This window comes from Meriones unguiculatus, chromosome 2, assembly GCF_030254825.1.
Source record: "Meriones unguiculatus strain TT.TT164.6M chromosome 2, Bangor_MerUng_6.1, whole genome shotgun sequence".
NCBI classification, from domain to species: domain Eukaryota; kingdom Metazoa; phylum Chordata; class Mammalia; order Rodentia; family Muridae; genus Meriones; species Meriones unguiculatus.
The window spans coordinates 96,198,053-96,219,756 of NC_083350.1; the positions used below are offsets into that span (position 1 = coordinate 96,198,053).

General features: G+C 39.4%; 1 protein-coding gene across 1 annotated transcript in view; it reads left to right on the forward strand.

Annotated features, from left to right (window-relative positions):
• The first annotated feature begins 243 nt into the window (after positions 1-243).
• Positions 244-21,704, forward strand: part of Washc3 (WASH complex subunit 3) — a 40,869-nt gene continuing 19,408 nt past the window's right edge. Inside the window, exons 1-5 of the mRNA XM_021640080.2 lie at positions 244-441; positions 1,046-1,144; positions 11,705-11,770; positions 14,345-14,452; positions 17,482-17,589. Coding sequence (XP_021495755.1) covers positions 391-441; positions 1,046-1,144; positions 11,705-11,770; positions 14,345-14,452; positions 17,482-17,589 — 432 coding nt within the window. The 5' untranslated portion in view covers positions 244-390. The remainder of the gene's footprint in view (positions 442-1,045; positions 1,145-11,704; positions 11,771-14,344; positions 14,453-17,481; positions 17,590-21,704) is intronic.

Below are 21,704 nucleotides of genomic sequence, written 5' to 3' on the forward strand. Positions count from 1 at the left end.
TCTCTCTCTCTCTCTCTCTCTCTCTCTCTCTCTCTCTCTCTCTCTCTCTCTCTCTTCTCTGTCTCTTTCTGCCTCTATGTATGTGCCTCTTTCTCCCCTTTTCAGATACTTTTCAGATTTTACAGTTTAAACAGCAACTGTGCACACTGCCCATCAACAACACTACGGGAACCAACTTTACACTCCGTATCACGAACTACCAATCCCAGAATGCTGAGCGAGAGCGAAGGGGCGGGGCGGGCTCTCGGAAGCCACCGATTGATTGGTGTGAGCGCAAGCGCTTTCTTCCGGAAAGGCCCCGGAGGCAGGAATTTGGGAAAGAAGTCGGGGCTCTCAACCGGGCTGGGAGGGGCTTGAGTCTGAGCCTCGAGGACCCCATCCGCTGAGGAGATGGATGAGGATGGGCTTCCTCTCATGGGGTCAGGCATAGACCTGACCAAGGTTTGTAAAAGATGGACTTGAGCTTCCGGAGAACAGGGAAGGAGGCTTGGCCAAAGGCCCCCGGTTCCCAGGGAGACGCCACCCCTCCAGGCCCAACCCGAGCCTCGCTTTTGCTAGCTTGGGGAAGAGGGAGCCCCGCAGTCTGCTCTGAAAGAGTTCCCTCCTGAGCCCAGTAAAGAGTTGGTGTGCCTAGCAGCCTCTGCTCCCCACATCACATGTCTACGCCCAAGGTTGACAGTCTGGAAATAGTGCTAACTCTAACACTGCAGATCTCTTCCTCTACCCTCAGGCTGCTGTGTGACTGTGTGTGTGAGACATTCTCAAATTTTATAATTCTCTTAGTCTACCCTCAAGCTGCTCTGTGTGTGTGTGTGTGTGGAGTGAGAGAGAGAGAGTGTGAGTGACATTCTCAAACTTTATGCAGCTCCTGTCACTTTGACTCACACAAGATTCAGGAAAACAAATCAGTGACTGTTCTCAGCCCTTGGTGAAATTCATGTCACTCACAGGGCAAAACAATACCCTTTATGAAATCCAGGTATCCCAGGGATCGCACGGTGTGTGTTTCTCCTGTATGAATCGTGTTTGTTTTTACATAACACAGGTGCCAGCTATTCAACAGAAAAGAACCGTGGCGTTTCTGAACCAGTTTGTGGTTCACACTGTGCAGTTTCTCAACCGGTTTTCCACGGTTTGTGAGGAGGTAGGTCCTGTAGTGTACTGTAGCCGGAAGTCACCTTCTGCCTTTTATGTCGACAAATGAAGAGAAACAAGAATTAGAGCCCTCCAGTGTTCCCTTTGCTGTGACCTTTTTCAACCATATTAAAACACCTTAGCACCTCTTTGATTCTCTTCTATCAGCCCTGTGCTGTGCCTCCACTGAATTAGTATTCTAGAAGATTCTGTGAGATAACCCAGTCAAGTTTGTTGTGATTGTGAGAACAAAAGGAAATCAAGAATTTCATAGTTGAATTTTTTTTAAAGTTTCTCTTTTTATTTTCCTACCCCAGAGATTTACTTTTTAAATATATATGAGTTTATATTGAATTGTTTTGCATTCTTTGAGCCAAAAAAGGTTCATGGAGTTAGCCTAAAAATACATTCAAACAAACAAACAAACAGACAGAAAACCCTCTCCAAATGACTGGGTAGCTTGTGAAGTGAAAATTAAGTATATAATTAAGAATTAGGTGCCAGATCCAGGAACATCTCCTGATCTTTGAAAACAGTTTTAATTGGTATTTGTTTGTTTGTTTGTTTGTTTTTAAATAAGGGTGAAGAGGAAAATAGGAAATATATGTTGAAACTGAAATTAAGAAATGAAATTAAAAAGTAGAGACCTTTAGACAATTTACAGCTGAATTAATTTGATATTCCATTGTCTTATATTGTCTTATGCAAGCTATATCCTGAGCAAAATAGAGTTTATATTAGATATGTGGATATTGTTCAGAATTGCCTGGACACAGGAAGCTTCTCATTGATGTAAAATCTGAGGGATGAAGGCGTCGAACTTGCTAGGCGTACACCCTGCCACTGATCAACATCCCTAACCCCAGCTCTTTTTATTTCTTTATCAAAATTTCCTTAGCTTTTCCACTGAAAAGCGAAATGTAATTACAGTAAGAAGCTCAATTCTGTGCATTTTAGATAGTAACAGCCCGGAGACTAGGTTGATGCTTGCAGTTAGTTCTCTCTCTCTTTTTGTTTTGGTCTTCTAAAAAAAAAAAATAAGATTTATTTGCTGCTTTTATGTGTGTTTTGCTCACACGTGTGTCTGTCCACATGTCCATGCTTGCTGCCTATGGAGGTTAGAAGAGGGCAGAAGGCTCCCTAGAACTGTAGTTATGGACAGTTCTGGTCCACCATGTGGGTGCTGGCAGTCAGTCTCAGGTCCTTTGCCAATAAAAATGCTCTCTACTGCTTGAGCCTTCCGGTTTTCTCTCATGCTGTGACTTCTCTGAATAGGATGGCAAGCTCACTGAGTGAAAGCCAGTACCTCAAGATTTTCACCTTTCAACTTTTCTATCACCCTTTTTACCCAAGGTTAGAGTATATGGAAACTGTGGGTTTTTAGCAGAAAGACGTAAATATTCTTTGTCCAGTTGTGCAATTGTCCTTACTGACTTAAGCAAAACTAGCAGACACAAGTAGGAAGGCAATCCGATAGCAGCAGCTGTAGGACTAGGATAACCCGTTGTCTTTGTAGTCTCTCTGGTTTTTGCTGTCTGGAGAATGGGTGCTACTTACTGGCAATCAGGAACAGAGATTGCGAGTGTCATCTCACCGACAGGGTATGATTAAAGGGACACCTATGACCTCTACTCTCACCCTCCATCTCCTGCACTTTCAGCTTTCCCCATGTTGGTCAGTAGCCTCTAGTGTTTCCTTGAACTCCAGAGAAAAATTTGTTGGACAAAAAGCTCAAATAATTACAAAGTTAGTCTACATCCCTTTTCTCCGTTTTTATACATTTATTCTGACAAGTAAAAATTGTATGCCTTGATGGTGTGAAACATGCCGTTTTGATTCTTGTACCCACTATGGAATATGTACATATCCTGTGGGCTGCCTCACATGCTTTCCTGTGTGGAGAAAGAATGCAAATTCTAGTCTCTTCATTCTCAAGAGTATGCTTGAGATAACTGCAGTTACTACAATGTAAAGTAAATCTGTGAGTTTTTTTCCTCCTGAGATTCTGTGCCTTCCCCATTTCCCATTTCTTCCATCTCCACCTCTGATCTGCTTTTGAGTTTGAGTTCTTTTTATTTAAAAAAAAAAAATCTATCATTACATCATTTTCCTTTCTCCCTGACCTCCTTCTGACTTCTTCCCATACTCTGCCCCTACATTGTTGTCTCTCAGCTTCATGGCCTCTAGCCATGTGGGATGAGATTTATTTTTAAATATATATGTTGCAAATGGAAATGAGATCGTGTAGTGTTCCTTTCTGTGTCTGGCTGAGTTCACTCATCAGTGTCCTCTGGGTTCATCCACATTGTCACTGGTGACAGATTTCCTATCCTAAGGTTGAGGTTTTCCCTTGGGTATATCTATGACATTTTGTTATCAGTCATTGTTGGTAGTCACTTACGTGGATTCTGTATCCTGGCTGGTGGTAGTGCTACAATGAACAAAAACGTGCAGATGCCTCTTCCTCATGCTGTTGGCACTTTCTTTGGCTGTGTAACCACAGGGGGTCATTAGATCTCTCTTTCTCTCTTTAGGAATTTCTAGACTGTTTTTCCAAAATGGTTATATTAACATCCATTCCTACCAGCAGTATAAATGTACTGCCTCCTCTACTTTCATGCTAATTCTTGTATTTTCTACTCTAGTAGTCTTAATGTCCTAACATTAATCTTCTAATGGATGTGATATGAGATCTCATTGTTTTAATTCGCATTTTCTTTATGATACATGATGTTAAACATTTTTCCCTAAATACCCATTTCATTTTTGTGTCTTCTATTGATAATTATCTGCTTAGGTCCTTTGTCCATTCTTAAAATGGAATTACTTGCTTTCTTACTCATGAGTAGTGTTTTATAGATAGGTAGAGAGAGAGAGAGACTTGGCTATTACCATGCTATCAGATAGATGGTTTATAAACAAGTCTTGTTCCATAAGTATCTCTTACCCCTGTTGACAGTTCAGTTCTGTACAGAAGCTTTTTGCTTCAAGTGCATTTGCTATTTCTGCTTTTGCTGCCTAGACTTTTGGGGTCAGTTTCCAGAAAACTATTGTCCATACCACTGCAAAAGTTTTCTTCTGTTTTTCTTTTCTAGTGATTTTATGGTCCTGAGTCTTCTGTGTGAGTGTTCTATCCATGTTACACTGCTTTTTGTGCATGGTGTGTGAGGTATAATTTTATGCTTTTGCTTATGTATATTCCAACCATTTGTTTAAAAAACTGTCCTCTTTTTCAGTTTGTGTTCTTAGGTCAATTGATCATAAATGCTTGGCTATTTTTTGGTTCCACTTCCTGTTTTATCAGTACCATACAGTTTTCCTCTATATAGCTTTGCTGTCAGTTTCTAAGTCAGATAAACTGCTATGCTAGCAGTTTATAGTCACATGAACAGGAAGCAGACTTTTTTCTAGTGGGTCACTGGGGATGGTAGTGACGGGAACCATTCCCGTTTCTACCCCTGGATTCCTGGACCTGTGAGTCCTAGCTGTGGAAGAAGTGTGCTAAGTATTAGGTGCTGGTTCAAAGCAGGTACTAGCTCCTAGAGAATCCTGCGCCAGCCCTCCAAGCTGCTGCCACGTGATTGGTGTGTGACTGTCTTCAGAAGGCCGGCCTACCCTTTTTTCAGGACAGCTGCTTCAGGACGTTAAAGCACGTGGATCCCATGAGACCAGGCCTACTGTTGCACTTCTCTGGCTGTGCTGTGTAGAGCACCATGGTGGTGGATAAGGTCTTTCTAAACCCACAGATGGTAGTGTTGTCAGAAACTTTACTTGCAGAAGAAACAAATCCATGACCAGAAGAAGTAACTATTCTGGTAGGGAATTGCACTTTCCAGGAAGAAAATAGCCAGTATAGTGAACCTTCCACCAGGGGGCTGTGTGAAGAACAATATTCTTCAAACTCATGAGTACGGGATATCGTTCCATTTATTTGTGTCTGATTTCCCTTGTCACTATCGTATAGCATTTGTTATAGAGATCTCACATTCTTGCTTCTACACAGAGCTTGGATCCAGTGAGATGGATTACTGATTAGGTTCTGTGATGGGCCTTGGATCTGGATCTGGAAGGGAAGATGTACAGTCTAGGTCTCTAAGAGGCCATCCTAGATGCCAGGTCTACAGAGACCAACATGGAATTGTAGCTGGCCTAGAGCCTGAATTTACAAAGTTTGGCTATGTACCTGGCCAGTTCAGGGCTCTGGGTACTCTGGGATGGGGCTGAAGCCTGAGTCTGAAAGGGTAAGCCCAATCCACTCTATGATTTGATGGAGGGTCTGTAGAGGTCTTCTAAGAGCCTTGGTTTGTGGGAGAATTAGGGTGTGCTTAGTTTTTGCCTGTATTCTGAGTCTCCGTGACTAGTTTGATAGTATGACAGGTACAGTGCCTACATCCACAAACTGGTCTGGAATATGGGATAATGGGTCCTGACTGATGCTATGGTCCACATATTTAGAGGGCTGGAGATTGGGTTGTGGAAGCTGTCTAGAGACTATACATGGGCCTGAATGATACATCTGTGAAGGCTGTGCTGGGCTAAGTCCATCAGAGCATGAAGCTCTGTAGCCATGCTGGAGTGGAAGAGTGTAGGGAACAAGCTGGCTGTGTTCGTGGGGGTCGGTCTGGTGTCTTAGAGTCAGAGGCGTAAAGCTGGAGCTGGGACAGGCCTGAAGCACAGGCTGCATGGTCCGCCTGGCTTTGGGCTGGGCTGGAATGTAGGGCAGACCTGAAACCTGCATTCACAGAAGCTAGCTTGAAGGCTGATCCTGGGCTCATCCTGTCCCCAAGGGGAAGCCTCACTCTGAGAGCAGTTCAGACCCTAGGGCCTCTATGGGCAGCATGGCCCAAATATGGGTCTGGAGACAGTCTGTGGAGACAAGCCTGATCCTTGGGTTGTCTTGAATCTCAGGATGACTCAGAGGTTTAGACACTAGGGTTGACCTGGAAGTGCTCCGGACGTGAATTCTGAGATTTTGAAATCCGACCAGACAGTGAGTGGTACTGGCCAGGTATCAGCGGCCACCGGTGCACAATGTGCGTGTGCTCGCTCACTCTCTTTTACCTTCTCTCTTTGTTTCTCTCTCTGCCTCTATCTCTCTCTCTCTCTGTCTCCCTCTCTATGGCTCTTTGGCCAAGCCAATGCTTTTGCTTGTGGATGGGTACTGAAAAGTCCTGGGTCACCATCTTCCTGGTATCCAGCCATTTTGTGCTTTATGTTCGATAACTGACTACGATTCATTACTTACAAATGATATTTTGGCAGTTTTTATATTTTTGTTAATTGTTGGCTGTTTGCTGAGAGGGATGGCAGTAACTAGTGTTTACTGTGTGCTTGCTCACTAACTAAATTAGATGCATTTAATCATGACAGCTCTGTCATTTAAATATCTCTCTTTGGCATATCCACATTTGGAGGATTTGACCTGTTTTGTTCTTTATCTGTTCATTATTTTGAGTCTCTACGGTTTGTGGCTAGCAATGGGGTACACTCTAAGTTGCTGAGGGCAGCACAGAGCCCAAGGAGCCAAACTGAGATTCCTGCCCTGGACTAAGTAGAGGAGCTAAAAACGTTTCTCTACTCCGTATTGTACGTTTTGTTGTTCTGTATCTGCTGAACGTAGTATCTTTGTGGATATGATAACTTCTGGAGACATTATATATGTATCTCAGTATTGCTTTCTGGAATGGTTTTTAATCTTTAATAGCCCCTGGAAAGCCTGTTGTCCTTGTTTGGCAAGCCTTAACAGAAACCAAAATGACTTCTTCCCTAAAAAAAAAAAAAAAAAAAAATGAGCATCAGCTGTTGTTGTTTTTTAGTTAGGAGTGAGCTGCAGGGAGAAAGACACCCCCAACCCCAACCCTGATCTGATCTACGTCAGGCAGAAATGTAATACTTTCAGCCTCAAGCTGGGGGTAAATTTGAAACAAATTGAGCTCTTTCTTTATCTGTTATACTGGTTCTTAGAGTTCTCCGATAAAGAGAAGAGTGCTGGACTCTCTCTTTTCCTGTATTTTTTTATAAAGAACTCAACTTTCTTAAAATTTTGTGCATACTGGGCTACTTCTTCACCTGCTGAGTCAGAGGCCAGAGTAAGGAGAGCAGTTGAATCAGAAGTTACAAAGTTGATTAGGGTCATTTTCTCTTTCTTCCCAAGTCCTCACAAACATTTCTGTTCCCTCTCCACTTAGGGGAAATGTATAGGGGTGGGGGATGGGGCCAACTTGAGTTCTTCCAGCAGTAAACTGTGCACTTTGTCTTACCTTCAATTACCGGGTCAACAGCCTCGTGTAAATAAGACATGCGGATGTTTTATCTTGACTTAGAATGGTTAGGATGTTTTATCTTGACTTAGAATGGTTACACACAATACTGGATCTCAAATCATTTCTAATCCTTTTCTTCTAAAAATCTTTAAATACAAGCAAAGATGTTGAGAACTCTCATCTAACAAATTTATAGTGTTTATCACTTATATCCAAGTTTCAGGCCCACATTGAACTTAACTTTCAAACAAATGATGTCTTTCTTGAACCCTTTTTTTATTTTTGACACATCTTTTTAATGGGGGGGCTTAAGAGTTATATGCAGCTTAATAAAGATATTGATTGATTTCCTTGTTGGCTTCTGAGACATACAACACAGCAGAGTACACTGAGGTCTACTTTAAATGCTCTTTTAGAGGTTTGGTTATATATGCTCAGTATTTTATAATCATAAAGCTCTGTCATCTTATATTCACAGTGGTATTAATTAACCTTGTCTAGAGCTGCTTTGTGAATCTCAGATGTTCAGTGTTTTTTTGGACTTTCAGTTGCTCTGTGTTACTTGTGAGAATTATTTCTTAACACAGCACTGCTCATAGGAGTTTTATAACTAGACTATTTGGAGGGTTGTTTTTTTGTTTTTGTTTTTTTTTTACAACTTCAATATAGTATAAAACTCCTAGTTTTTTTTCTTTTTTCTTTTCTTCTTTAAATTATGTTTACATTGTTCTATCTAGCTTTGACATAGGTGGTAGTAGCCATGGTAAGGAAAAGACTACTGTCCAAAATACTTGTCCCCACAATTATCAAGGGTATTTAGATAAATTATTATAAGTTACTACCTATTGGTGTTTATATCAATGTCTTGCATATCTTGCAAGGATAAATCACTCATGCCTTCTGAGGCTTTGACAAAGCAGATGAGAGTAGGTAAAATGAGTTCCAAATGAAAGAATGGCAGGACCAGAATAATCTGATCATACAAAGAGAGAGAAAATTATTGCTCTGAATTGATAATTTTTTCTAAGCATCTTCAGTCTAGTCAGTAGATAGATTTCTAAGCAAACATCTTTACTCTCTTCATTGCCAAGATCTGTCTTTCCATTTTCAGTCTACCCTATTTGAATTCCCCAATCAGTACTCTGTTTAACAAGCTAGCTTTATATTCTAATCATAACAGTAATTAATACTGTTTAAAAAATAATTCCAGGTGAATGGGATCCACCTTAGAAAGTGTTCCAAGATTGGAAACTTTTGCTCTCTGGGTCTCTATAGTCCAGAGCTTGCTGAGAAGCTGGTCAGTTGTCTACTATCTCTGCGTAATGAACAATGAGTAGACTGTTGTGCCTGGATTTACGATCACACTGGAGCAAACTTCTGTCAGCTCTGGATTTCAAGTGTTTTGGTTTGGGTTATTTTACTTGTATGAAATCTCACTTTAGTTTTTTCCTTTAGCAAAATAGTTCCTACCTTATAGAGTGGATATGAGGGTTTGAGTGATATGTTGTAAGATACAGTATGTCATACACAAGTGCTCAGACATTTACAATATTAAATGTTTAAAATGTATATCTATATGGGCATATTAATATCTAAAACATAAATTTGGGAAACTGGAGCTCAGTCAGAAAAGAGTTTGTCTGGAAGCATGAGGACCTGAAAGTGTTCTCAGAGCCCATATAAATGACAGGGGCTGCATCTGTCATCCCAGTGTTAAGAGGGCGGAGACCAGGACTGTCAGCTTGCCCAGCAGCCAATCAAACCCAGGTGGGGAGCTCCAGGTGCAGAAAGATTCTCTGTCTAAAATGCTAGAGATCAGTTAAGGAAGAAGCCAGTGTAGACCTCTGGCCTCCACATCGGCACACATATATGTAAACACTCTTATACACATAAACCTATATTTATGCATACATGCATAATAAAAAATTTTGAACTCATTTTTCTTTTCATGCTTATTTTATTTAAACCAATATGCTCATTTTTCACAAATGGAATTTATCATTTTACAAATTAATTTGTTGTAAAATTTCTTCTTTAGTGAATTAAAAGACTTAAGAAATTTTCCAAAATTGAATTTCCATGATTTTCAGGAATGTGCCTATAATTTGGATAGCATGACATGTTATATAACTTGTATTTATGTTTACATAACAGCTTGTTGTAAACAATTTTCTAGGTTAAACTTAGCATTGATGCCATTAAAACTAATCTGAGTACCAGGAAGACTGAGACAAGAATGTTGAGAATTTGAGGTAGCCTGGACTGTACTGAAAGTTAGAAGCCAACCTGAACTCCACAATGAGACCCTATCTCAAAAAATGAAACCACAGCCAAAACCTTACTTATGAATATTTAATTTCAGATTGCATCTTTGGATTGCATCATATTAAGAGTCAGTGTTCTGAGGCTGGACAAGTGTCTCAGTAGTCCCAGGTTTAGTTTTCAGCACCTATACTGGGTGATTCACAATTCCCTGTAACTGCAGCTCTAGGAGGTCTGACTCCCTCTACTGGTCTCCATTGGTATGTGCACTCATGCACACATACAGACACATACACATAATTTAAAGTAAACTTTATCTTTAATAAAGAAAAATAAAAATAAGTGTTCTGTAATTGTACACTTTGCATCAGGTATGAAAAATGGATATGATAGTGTGATAAAGTACAGCATATGAGTTAAATAATATTGAAGTACTATCTCACTATTAGCAAGTACCAGTCTTGTTGATCTGAGCTATCAGAGCAACTACTATATCCAAGAGCAGTTTCTTCTGCTGTCATGTCCTCTTCTATTGTTGCTTCACCATCAACTAGGGCTTTTATTATCATTCCCAAGATTGAGGATGGGGTATTATACATCTTCATCCCGGCTTGCAAAGACAAAAGAGACAAAATACAATAATAGGTAACATAAAAAGAAAGCAGCTTAAAGTTCGTGTCGGATGACAGATTCAGGTACAGTAGTATAGCCTGTCATTCCTACTATTTGCATGGCTGAGGCATGAAACCTCCCTGTGCCCAAGTTTGAGACCTGAATGGGCAGCACCGATAGCGCCTATCTTAGAACACAGCCTAGGTGCCCTATCCCAGTGGTCAGCATTTCTCTCCTACCTGTGGGCATTAAAACTCTGCTTTTAATGAGGATTTCTATATAATCCCACAGTGCAGAGTGCTGCCCGTGCCATGGAGTAAACTTGCCAACCCCCTTGGAATGTGTAACTAAATATGATATTGTGCAGAATTAAGGTATTCAACAAATATTTCTGTGGATTGTATATTATTATGCTAACTTTTATTTATGGAAGTATATATGTGTGTAGATGAATAATTGTATGTGTGGTAAAAGTGCATTTATGTATGTTCACATTTGTGTAGGTACATATGTACACAGGTTTGCAGGCACATGGAATCCAGAGGGTGACATCAGATGTTTTCGCCAGTCACTCTCCACTGTAGTTATAGACACAGGTCTCTTCTTAAACCCAGTGCTCACTGATTCACCTGTTCCAACCATCTAGCTTGCTCTCGAAATCCAGTTTCTACCTCCCAAGTGCTGGGATTACAGGGGACCACTCCGTCTGCCTGGCTTTTATGTGGCTGCTAGAAGCAAGCTCCCATCCTCACACTTGAGTAGCTTTCTCCCGTAAACTATCTCCTCTAGGGCCAGGTGGATAACTTAATCATAGAATGTGATTAGGGCATGATGTGCTTTTATGTGGTTTATGTTAGATGTGATAGGTATATCATTTTGCCTCTTGATAACTTTCTCTTTTAATTCTTATGAATTGTTCCTCTTTCCCTTTTACCATCACCCCCTAATACTTTTCAAACTTGAATTTGGACTGAATCATATTTGCTTATTTGCCTAAGTAATTTCTGCAGGCAGATCCTAGGTAAGGCTGTCTCTGACTTATTTTTATTTTTTTCTCGTTTCTATGGAAAACTTTTATTCATAAGAAATTATTAAGCTGCTGTTATATCCTAGGTACTATTTTGTATACTGGGAAAACAACAATGAATGAAAGACTGACCTAGAGTGAGTTTGTGTTTTGGTTTATCAGTTTATTGCTCTGATGATGAATTTTAGAAAGCTAAAAGGTTAACATTTCTATTAGTGAATATCTATAAAATCTATGACACATTCAAGTAATGTACAATTCCATTCTATGCTTGTGAAGGCAATGGTATATGAGAAAATGAGAAATACTTAAATCATGTATTTTATAATTTTTCAAATCTGCCCTTCATGCTTCTTTTTCATCATTTTAATTAAATACTTTATCCTTATGTCTCTAACTTTTCTAGAAACTGGCAGACCTTTCACTTCGTATTCAACAAATTGAAACAACTCTCAATATTTTAGATGCAAAGGTTTGTATTTCTAAATACAAGATAAACTTGTCTGTATGCACACCATCTTTTTATGTATACTTAAAATGTGTGTGGGAATGAAATAAATCTAAGCCCTGTATCTGTGAAGTGATACAGAGTTGAACACTAAGAAATATAATTGTACGGCTAGTGCTCATTATAAATATTAACTCAGTCATTTCAAATGAACTCATGGTTTGAGATTTCTTTGATTATGCCAGTTAAAACTACAATATAAACAACATGTTAACAAAATAAGCTATTATATAGTTCACATTATTTAATAGAAACTCAAAATTATTTTTATGTTAATGGTTATAATGTGCCAATAGTAGCACAATAATGTCATAATTAGAGTAAAGCTTAAATGTCTCCAAGCAGATTTTATTGAAATTTATTAATAAAAATTATGTTTTCATTTGTAAATATCTTGAAAGTTAATGATGAACACCAGTCTGAAATCATGAATTACCAAGAAGCTGGGCACAGTAGGCTGTGTTGATGATCCTAGCACTCAGGAGCCTGAGGCAGGAGGATAATGAGTCTCATGCCTGCCTGATCTGTAGTCAGAGACTGTCTCCTTAAAAATATTAAAGAAACAAAAAAACAAAAGATCCCATATTATCTGGGAAAAAATCATTTTTATCTGAAGCCTACAGGTTTTGATTAATAGCTGACACATTCAATTTTAACTTGGTTTAATTTGTAATGCTGTACATATTTTTCCTGTTTATGAGGTAAAGGACAAATTACTGATTTTCTTTAATTCTGCTGTTTTTTTGTGATTTTTTTTTTTATCCTTCCCTCCCTGATATCCCATAAAAGTGTACAGTGGCTATGTTTTTATGTGTCAATTCAAAAGTGATTTTAAGTTTTTCATTGAGTTTTTTCAAAATATTTAACAAAGAGACCAACAGAGCCAAAAAATCTGGGCTTGGGGGTCCTGCAGAGACAGATAATCAACCAAGAACCATTCGTGGAGAGGACATAGACCGCCTGCTCAGATGTAGCCCATGGGCAGCTCAGTCTCAATGTAGGTTCCTTAGTAAGGGGAGCAGAGGCTGTCTCTGACATGAACTCAGGGGCCAGCCCTTTGATCACCTTCCCCTGGTGAGGTGACCTAAATTGACCACAAAGAAATAAGATCCTGACAGTCCTGATGAGACCTGATAGGCTGGGGTCAGATAATAGGGAAGGAGGATCTCCCCTATCAGTGGACTAGGGGAGGGGCATAGAGGGGAAAGAGGGAAGGAAGGTATGACCAAGAGGAGATGAGGGAGGGGGCTACAGCTGGGATACAAAGTGAATACATTATAATAATAATAATAAAACATTTTAAAAATTTACTGAACATTTAAGTGGCCTGAGAACATTTCTCTGGCATAGAAATTTAGAACACCTGGCCTTGAATATGCTGGGGACATTCTAGCAGTCATGAGTGTGTCCACTTACGACTTTGGGGCCACTGCCACTCTGCAAAGCACTGTGGTCAGTCAGCACCTTGCAATGACTTTTGCTGCCTGTGATCTTATCACTGGTGATTTTATTTGCCCTTCCTTATGACTGTGTCTTGGTCCATAGTTAGGAATTGTAAGGTGCTGCCATACAAGGACACAAGTTACACTTCTGTATGAGCAAGTTAACCTTAGTGTTTCCTGGCCATAGCATAGTCCCCACAGTCAGCCAAACAGCTGACCAATGTGTACCATAGATCACCACGACAAAATCTGGAAGGGTCTTTATAAATCTAACCCCAACACTGACTTTTGTTTTCTGAAATGCTTACAGTCTAGCCCGGAATGTTGACAATATGCCCATTTTGTCGTGCATGAAGAAAACACATCTTAGTAACATTCAATGATAAATGTTTAAAGAGAAAAATGAGCCATGTCACATATAATATGTAAAGACATATAGTGTGTAATTAAACATAAAATGTGCTAGAGCACTCAGGAGCAGATGCAGTTGGCGAAGCGCCCTTGCACAGCTTGAGAGCCTGAGTTCAGATGGGAGCAAAGAGGGTTCAGCTGATCCAGCCAAAGGAGGACCCAGCACACGCACAGGCATGTCCACACTGCACGCATAAATAACATACAAACAATACACGTGTGCATACACGCTGAGCTGCAGTATACTTCTCTTTAGCAAGGCATTTTTAATAAAAATGTTTAAAATAGTTTCATCGGGAAAGCTTTCTCATCCCCAGGACAGGCAGTAAAGCTAGGGGTGTGAGGCTGGTAGACCCGGGGCCAATAGCAGGGCAAGTTGTTCAGTACACTCGGGCAGTCAGACTCCAAATCCTGTGCTCAGTTCCTGCGCAGAAACACTCGGCAGTCCTGCCAGCTATCTACAGGGAAAGAAGGGCTGTCAACTAAGTTAATTTCTGAAAAACTCTTCAAGGTATTGTGGATGATTTTTTTACTTTTAACGTGTGACATGGAGATTAAAGATGAAAATTCTGAGCCTGTACAGTTTTATAGGTGTAAGGGAGCTAAGTAAGAAGCCATGGGTGTAAAGCCTTATTTGCACACCTAGAATGAGCTTCACATGCCAACACTAATTCACATTTCTCAGCTGTCATCCATCCCAGGCCTAGAGGATGTCACAGTTGAAGTCTCTCCTTTAAGTGTCACTACTGTCACAAACGGATCACATTCTGAACCCACTTCAGAGCAACCCCAGGTAAGCATCTGCCTAACAAGAGATGTCGGCCATCTGGGCTGAGCAGGACAGCCTGGAGCTAAACAAGTGCGAAACTCTTGGTGATCAAATCATTTTGAAGTTGATTTGTTTGAGTCAGCATCCTAATTAGAGCCACTTCTATATCATAAGAGTCACTGTTCACTTGCCTTTTATGCCGTAATATTCTTTTATGCTTCTATACATTTAAGTTTGTTCTTACTACTTGCTTAAAAAATCTTCATTGTAGACACATGTCAGTGATGTACAGAAATATGAAACAAAATAATAACCAAAATGGTGACCCACTAAATAAAACCAAAGTAAATATCTATGTAGGTGAATTTCACATTTGTACCTATAAGTGTTCTCACACAGCATCTTTAGGTCGTCATCATGCTGCTAATAAAGTTAGTAACTAATGAAGGAAGCCTGCCATGTGTCAACACGTGTACTCCCAAGTGCATTTTTATAACTGAATGCATTTAATCCTCAGAAGAGCCCTATGGCCCCATGTGATTGGTCTTCTGTCCCTGACTCTGCGTCTTAGGACTCACATAGGCACATAGTGAGAATATTCAGAAAAAGGAAAGTGCATCTTTACTGAACAGGTGGACTCTTCCTTGTCATTATTGCTCAAATAATAAGACTGTTTACATTGTAATAAGCACTGTAACCTACAGATGGCCTAAAACACATTGCAGGGTAAGAGTAAGTTAAATTTAGACACAATGTCACTTTTTATGGGAGATTCTAACAGCTGCAGGTTTCAGTATCCTTGGGGTCTTGGAACCAGTCCCCTGTAGATCCCAAAATGCTATTACTTAATTACTAACCTGAATTTCTTAAGTTGCATTACAGATTCAAAATCACCTGTTATATGTGAGAATTTTTCAGTTGTAAATTATTTAGAATATTTGGAAATTTTGTAGACTTCCTACATTTATAAAACTGATAGGGTTTTGTGTTGATAAGATGGCTTAAAAAGATGGTTCTTGAGCATGTTAACCTTTGAATCAACTCCTCATTTTTTCTTCATCAACATTTATTAGTATATTTTTATATAAAATATTTTGAAACCAGGTGGTAGTGGTGCATGCCTTTAATCCCAGCACTCAGAGGCAGAGGTAGACAGATCTCTGTGAGTTCAAGGCCAGCCTATTCTACAGAGTGAGTTCCAGAATAGCTAGGGCTACACAAAGAAACCCAGTCTCAAAAACCGAAAAGTAAAAAGAAAGAAAATATTTTGAAAGCAACTAAAGTATTGTTTTACAAAGATTTTCATGGCTATTATAGTCAGTTCAACTATGTACTTGTGAAAAATCCCAGTGGCATACACACGTAGCCCTGGTACATGGGAGGTGGAAGCAGGGGAATCAAGAGTTCAAGGTCATTCTTGGCTAATGAATTGAAAGCCGATCTACATGAGACCCTTCCTCAACACAACACAGTAACAAAACTACCCATTAATCACTGTCTCTAGACTATGAGTCACAATCCTGAGGTTTCTATACTGATTTTTACTTTAATTTCATGGCTCAGATCTTATCCTCGTTCACAATAAACTATCAAGTTATACAGATTGAGGTCAATTTGAGAATGAAATGAAGGACAGTTGAGAGAAAGGATTAGGAGGCTAAATGGGCCATTCATACGGTAAAGGCTGCTGCTGTGTAACTAAATCCTGAGGTCCTGTTGTTGGGCACAAAGAAGCGGCAGAAAGTTGAAAACTGTCAGATTGTGATTTGCTCTGTTGGGCTTTGGATGAACCATACATAAAGACTTTGAAAATGTTTGAATCTTTTTTCTTTTTATGGTTAACACTGTTTTGAACTTCTGTATTTAAGTGTTTTCCAGATGAATCTATATACACTCATAAATACTTTCACTTGCTTTTGTAACATTTAATAGTGTCACATAGTGGAAGAAACCAAGCGAATATGTGTTTGTTTTATTGCTTCAGAGTTCCTCCTTCTTTTTAAAGATTTAGCTTACATATAAGGTATGTTAGAAAAACTTCAATATTTAAACATAACTTATGCTCATGTTCTAAAGACTGCAGCTTTTTGTTTTGTTTTGTTTTGTTTTTTGAGGCAGAGCTTCTCAGTGTGGAGTCCTGGCTGATTTTGCTTTGTGGACCAGGCTTGTCTCCAACTCAGAGATCTGCCTGCCTCTGCCATGGGGGTGGGGGGTGTTAAAGGTGTGCACCACCATGCCCAACGGAGACAGAAGATTTATAAAATGTGAATCGGTCTCCATTTTAGCATCACATACATTGACATAAAACTGGTGGCATCTGTGGAAGAAATTCCTCATAACAGTAATGCCAGTGCTAAGGGAGGGTCACAGAGGCTAGCTATTCCAATGTTCCTGTTGGTGGAAAAGCTGAGTGTTCTGCTGTGAGTCCTCACTTCACACTGAAACAAGGACCGGGCTTCGCTGTCCCTGAGCGCCCTTCACAGTGCTCTCACTCAAAAGCTCCATCCCTCAGTATTTGTCACTGAAACTAGTAGTTAGAATTTTGGCTACTTTGTTGACTTTATTAGTATTAATAATGGCTCATCAACACACAAAATGTACACAATCAGAAAATCTGGTTTTCTAAGAAATCTGTGAGCACTGCTTCCTAAAAACTTAGAATCACCATATCCACTTAAAATATAACAGTTTAATAAAGGAGGGGGACAATAGGATAGATGGCAGGCACCTAGAAAAGTAATTCACTGTCCATTAGTTAAGCAGTTGACAAATCAAATTGTTTCACTGGTTTTTTGATATATCCATAGAAGTATATTCATAGAAATACATTTGCATTTTAAGAATCAAATGTATTATTGATGGTACTGAGTTTAACTAATGAGTATTAATAGATATTTAGAAACATATATCCCATAATAAATTACTGGTATTTAAATATAAAATACAATTTTGAATATTTATTGACTCATAATTTTAAAAATAAACATCCCCTTTAAGTATTGGACCCTCTCTGTGAACTGTCTAAAGGTTTACATAAAAACTCTCTACAACAGAACAACACACAAGACTCTGGAGCACAGGAAAGTGAAGCACCATCAGAAAATGTCCTAACTGTAGCCAAGGATCCAAGATATGCCAGATACCTCAAGATGGTTCAAGTGGTAAGCTAACTGGGTCCATCTTCTCTGTCTGACCCTGGAGATTTCACTGTTACTATTTTTCAATCTGAGAAAATGGCTAACCTGAATGACCAAGTCTTCAAGTCTCTTGCTTCTTTCGTACTTACTAATACACTCAAAAAGAAACCAGAAGTCCAGGCTTTTCCACTAAAATCAACTACACTTGTAGTTGACATATATTAACATAGTTCAGGGTGGATCTGTGCCATTATTATTATTATTATTATTATCTTTAAAATCTTGGCTCTATCAGAAAAAAATGAAAGCGGGTTGTTCATTTGGTAAATCAGTACTTGAGTTTGATTCCCATATGCTAGTGTAAATATGGTTTTTAAATTTTATTTTGATGTTCATCTATCAGTAATTTGGTTTATTAAAAGAACACAGCTCTCTTGGCTACATAATAGTTTTAATATTATATACCTTTAGGATTTATGTTTTCCCAAGAAATTATATATGGTATAATGTAAAAAAATATTTGTGGCTGTCTGTTACAGAAGTAAATTTACTCCCATACCTATAGAAAGCCCTACTACACGTAATTGGAAAGAGTTAACAGAACTGTTATTTTATGTTAATCCAGAAGTTAATGGGGAAAGAGAAATTAATGCTCTTATAACATTTTGTTATCAGGCAAAAACAGGACTAAAGAATAAATTTATTTCATAGCAGGGTCATTATTTACCCCCCAAATGACTTCAAGGCAAATACAGCTGTCTGACAGCAGAGAGGTCTGATTGGGTGCTTCACGTCTACAGAGGTGTGGTGAAGAAGCAGCCACATTCCCCTCTCTGTATCGAAAGCACATCTGTTGCTGGAATGGCCCATTGGCAGGCAGTGTCCTGGCCTCTAAGTTTGTGGAGTAAGATGGACTTTGGGATAAGAATATATAAAATTTTAGTAAGAATGAGAAAAGAGTTCAGCTTGAATATGAAGAATGATGAATCCATGTTCAAAGCTGGAACCCTACAAAGACTACACTTGAGAGATAAATTAACAACTGTTTGACTCTTAAAATAAGAAAGAAAATCCTTCAAAAGGGACACAAAAAAAGCTTTTTATGTCGCTGTTTCGTAGCCTAACCAAAACAAGAAATGAGAAAATAGACTTGAATTTTCAGAAATTTTTCATGAAAAACTGTTTAGTGCTGGATAGCAGTCCTCTGTGTCCATGCTGCCACTTTGCACAGTTGAGCTAACCAGTCAGCTGCTATCTGAAAATATTAGTTGGAAAGTTCACAAGTAAACAGTTCATGCATTTTAAATGATTTGCTGTTCCAATGTTTTCTTGCCTGGAAAGTGAGCCTCACCCTGCCCATCGCATCCACACTGGGGACAGGTTCCATCATTTCATTATTCATCACAGTCACAGATGGACTGCTGCACGACTAGAGTGTGTGAAAGTAGGGTTAGTGTTCTTGGGCATCTCCCAGTCCCAGAGCTCCTGCAGACGAGCTAGAGCACTGCCTCTGTGCATCTCTGTCACAGTGTTCACTAAACACTTCAGAGACCACATTACCTAGCCAACTTACATTCCCAAGAGCTACTTGCAATTTTGATTTTTGTTACTAATTATTTAAAATAAGTTCCGTTGCTTTCCGTGTGTGTGTGTGGAATGGTCCTGCCATGATAACTTTCTGATCTCGGTCCTCTAGCTCACCTGGCCTTTGGGATGTTCCTTGGATAGATGTGTGGTCAGCCTGCTGCTCGGTGTCCTTCACATCATATCATGTCCTCTGCCTGAAATACTTTTCCCCAATAGCTGCATGACTTAACCACTGCTTCATTCAAAATGGTACTTCTGCGTGAGAACTTCCTTAGTCACCCTACTTTAAATGACAGTGTCCTCTGACCATGTTTTCAGAATGAGAGATCTATAAAATATAGCTTCATGGCTTCACCCAACAAAATTGAAATCTCTAGATGTGGAAGTCAGAGCCAAACCATATGTGCTCTTAAAATGATCTTTAATTTTAAAATATTTCTAAATCATTTTATTAATGCCATTATAAATTTTTACTTAAAAATATATGTTAAGAAAAAACATAACTCTCTAGAAGTGGTTGACTCAACTCTAGAATGTATTTTTTGCTTCTCTGCCTGAACATAAGCAGTGGTCCAATCTGATGTGTCTCGGGCTTTTTCTGATGAACCTGGTTTCCCTGTTTTAAGCTCCTGCTTTTGGCTCAGGTATCTCTGTTATACAAATTCCAGGCTTCAGGAAGTGCTGTCCCTTCTTGGTATCTCCCCCCTGGGTACATGGACTTGACTTTGTCTGTTACACGAACTCATCAATCATTCTGCTCTCTGCTTTTAATTTTCAAGCATTGTGGTTCTTACACGCCTCTTAGTCACTGAAGTTAGAGGTTGTTTTCTAATTGTTTGAGGGTGGTTTTCAAGAAGAAAGGGAGAAACAATATCTTTACCCTGCCATCCCAAAACTGGAAGTCCATCCAAGTTAAATTTAATTTTATTGTTTTTAGTTCATTGTGCCAACCTGTATCCCAGACTCTTATTACCCAACTTTTATTTCCTACTGCTCCTTGTCCTGAATTCCATTCTTCATTCAAACCAAACCACAAATCCGTCCTCACATAAGTGTGATGCTTTTCCAGCTCCGAACCTAGATTCTGCTTCCCTTCATTACTACTTTTTCAAACTCTATTTATCTCACATCTTTGCATCTGAACCTACCAATTCCTAAAGCTAAAATAACAATGTCTCCCTTCATTGACCTATTCAGCCGTTTTCATATTTACTATGGAATTTGTTATTTCATACTCTTTTTTTATGACTCTATATAATATTGTTATTAATTACTTAAAATAAGTTCTATTACTTTCCAGTGTGTGTGTAATGTTCCTTTATCATTTTTTTTTCTTAATCATACAACCTGCCATCTCACTAGAAGACAAAACAAACGTTTTTAACAGGCTTATGAAATAGAATCTCTATATATTACCTGTTACCTTTTTGTTATTTTTAAATTTTATCACTAGTCAAGGGGGACCTGTATAAGGAAAAAGAGCCATATGTAATCTTTGTATTCACTTTAGTGCCTGTGTGGGATTTTTTTTTTTTTTTTTTTTTTGTCAACATGACATAAGCGGGGGGCACTTGGGAAAAGGACTCTCAATTAAGCAAATGTGTCCATCAGATTGGCCTATAGCCAGTCTGTCAGGCATTTCTTTGATTAGTGACTGATGGGGGAGGGCCCGGCCCACTGTGGTAGAGCCTCCCTGGGCAGGTGGTCCCGGGTTCTGTGAGAAAGCAGGCTGAGCACGCTGTGGAAAGCAGAATAAGCAGCACTCCCCTAATGGTATTGTTTCAGTTCCTGCTTGAATTCCTGCCCTGGCTTTTTTAAGCCACGGAGGATGGCCTGGAAGTTGTATGCCAAATTAAACACTTTCCTCAAGTAGCTTTGGGTCATGGTCTTTATCACAGTGATAGGAACCCCAACTACGACAGCACTGTAAGGGTTTTCTCAACCACAGTGTGATGCTGTCTGTCTGTTCTTTGTTCCAGCTTGAAGTAGTGTAGAGATGTCTCATTAGCTCCTGTTTCTTCAAGTTGTTGGTTTTAAGTGTTTTATAGGAATAAGGCAAGGGGAGTTCCCCAAGGTTAACACTAATCTTTGACATCCAATTGTTAATCTATAAATAATCACTTTCTGTGTTTCTTAGATATGTTGTGAGTAGCTATCAAAATTGGTACGGGAGGAAGATGACATTACTACCTACTTTAGAATATGCCTGGCAGTATAGTCATTAGAGACCCATGGCATCTACTTATTCAGTTTATCAGTGACAGGACACATCCAGGGTCATGGGATGCCTTCCTATTTTCTCTTAACCTTTCTAATCAGTTGTATATGCTCCTCAGTTGGTTCAATTCCTTGAGTGTGAAAATAAGGAGAGTTGAGTGGGGCATAGCTAAGATGATAAACAGACTTTAATGCTGTGGTGGTTTGAATAAGAATGGCCCCATAGACGCATATGTTTGAATGCTTGGCCCAGGGAGAGTGGTAGGAGACTGGTGTGGCCTTGTTGGAGGAAGTGTCACTGTGGGGCAGGCTTTTAGGTCTCAGATGCTCAAGCT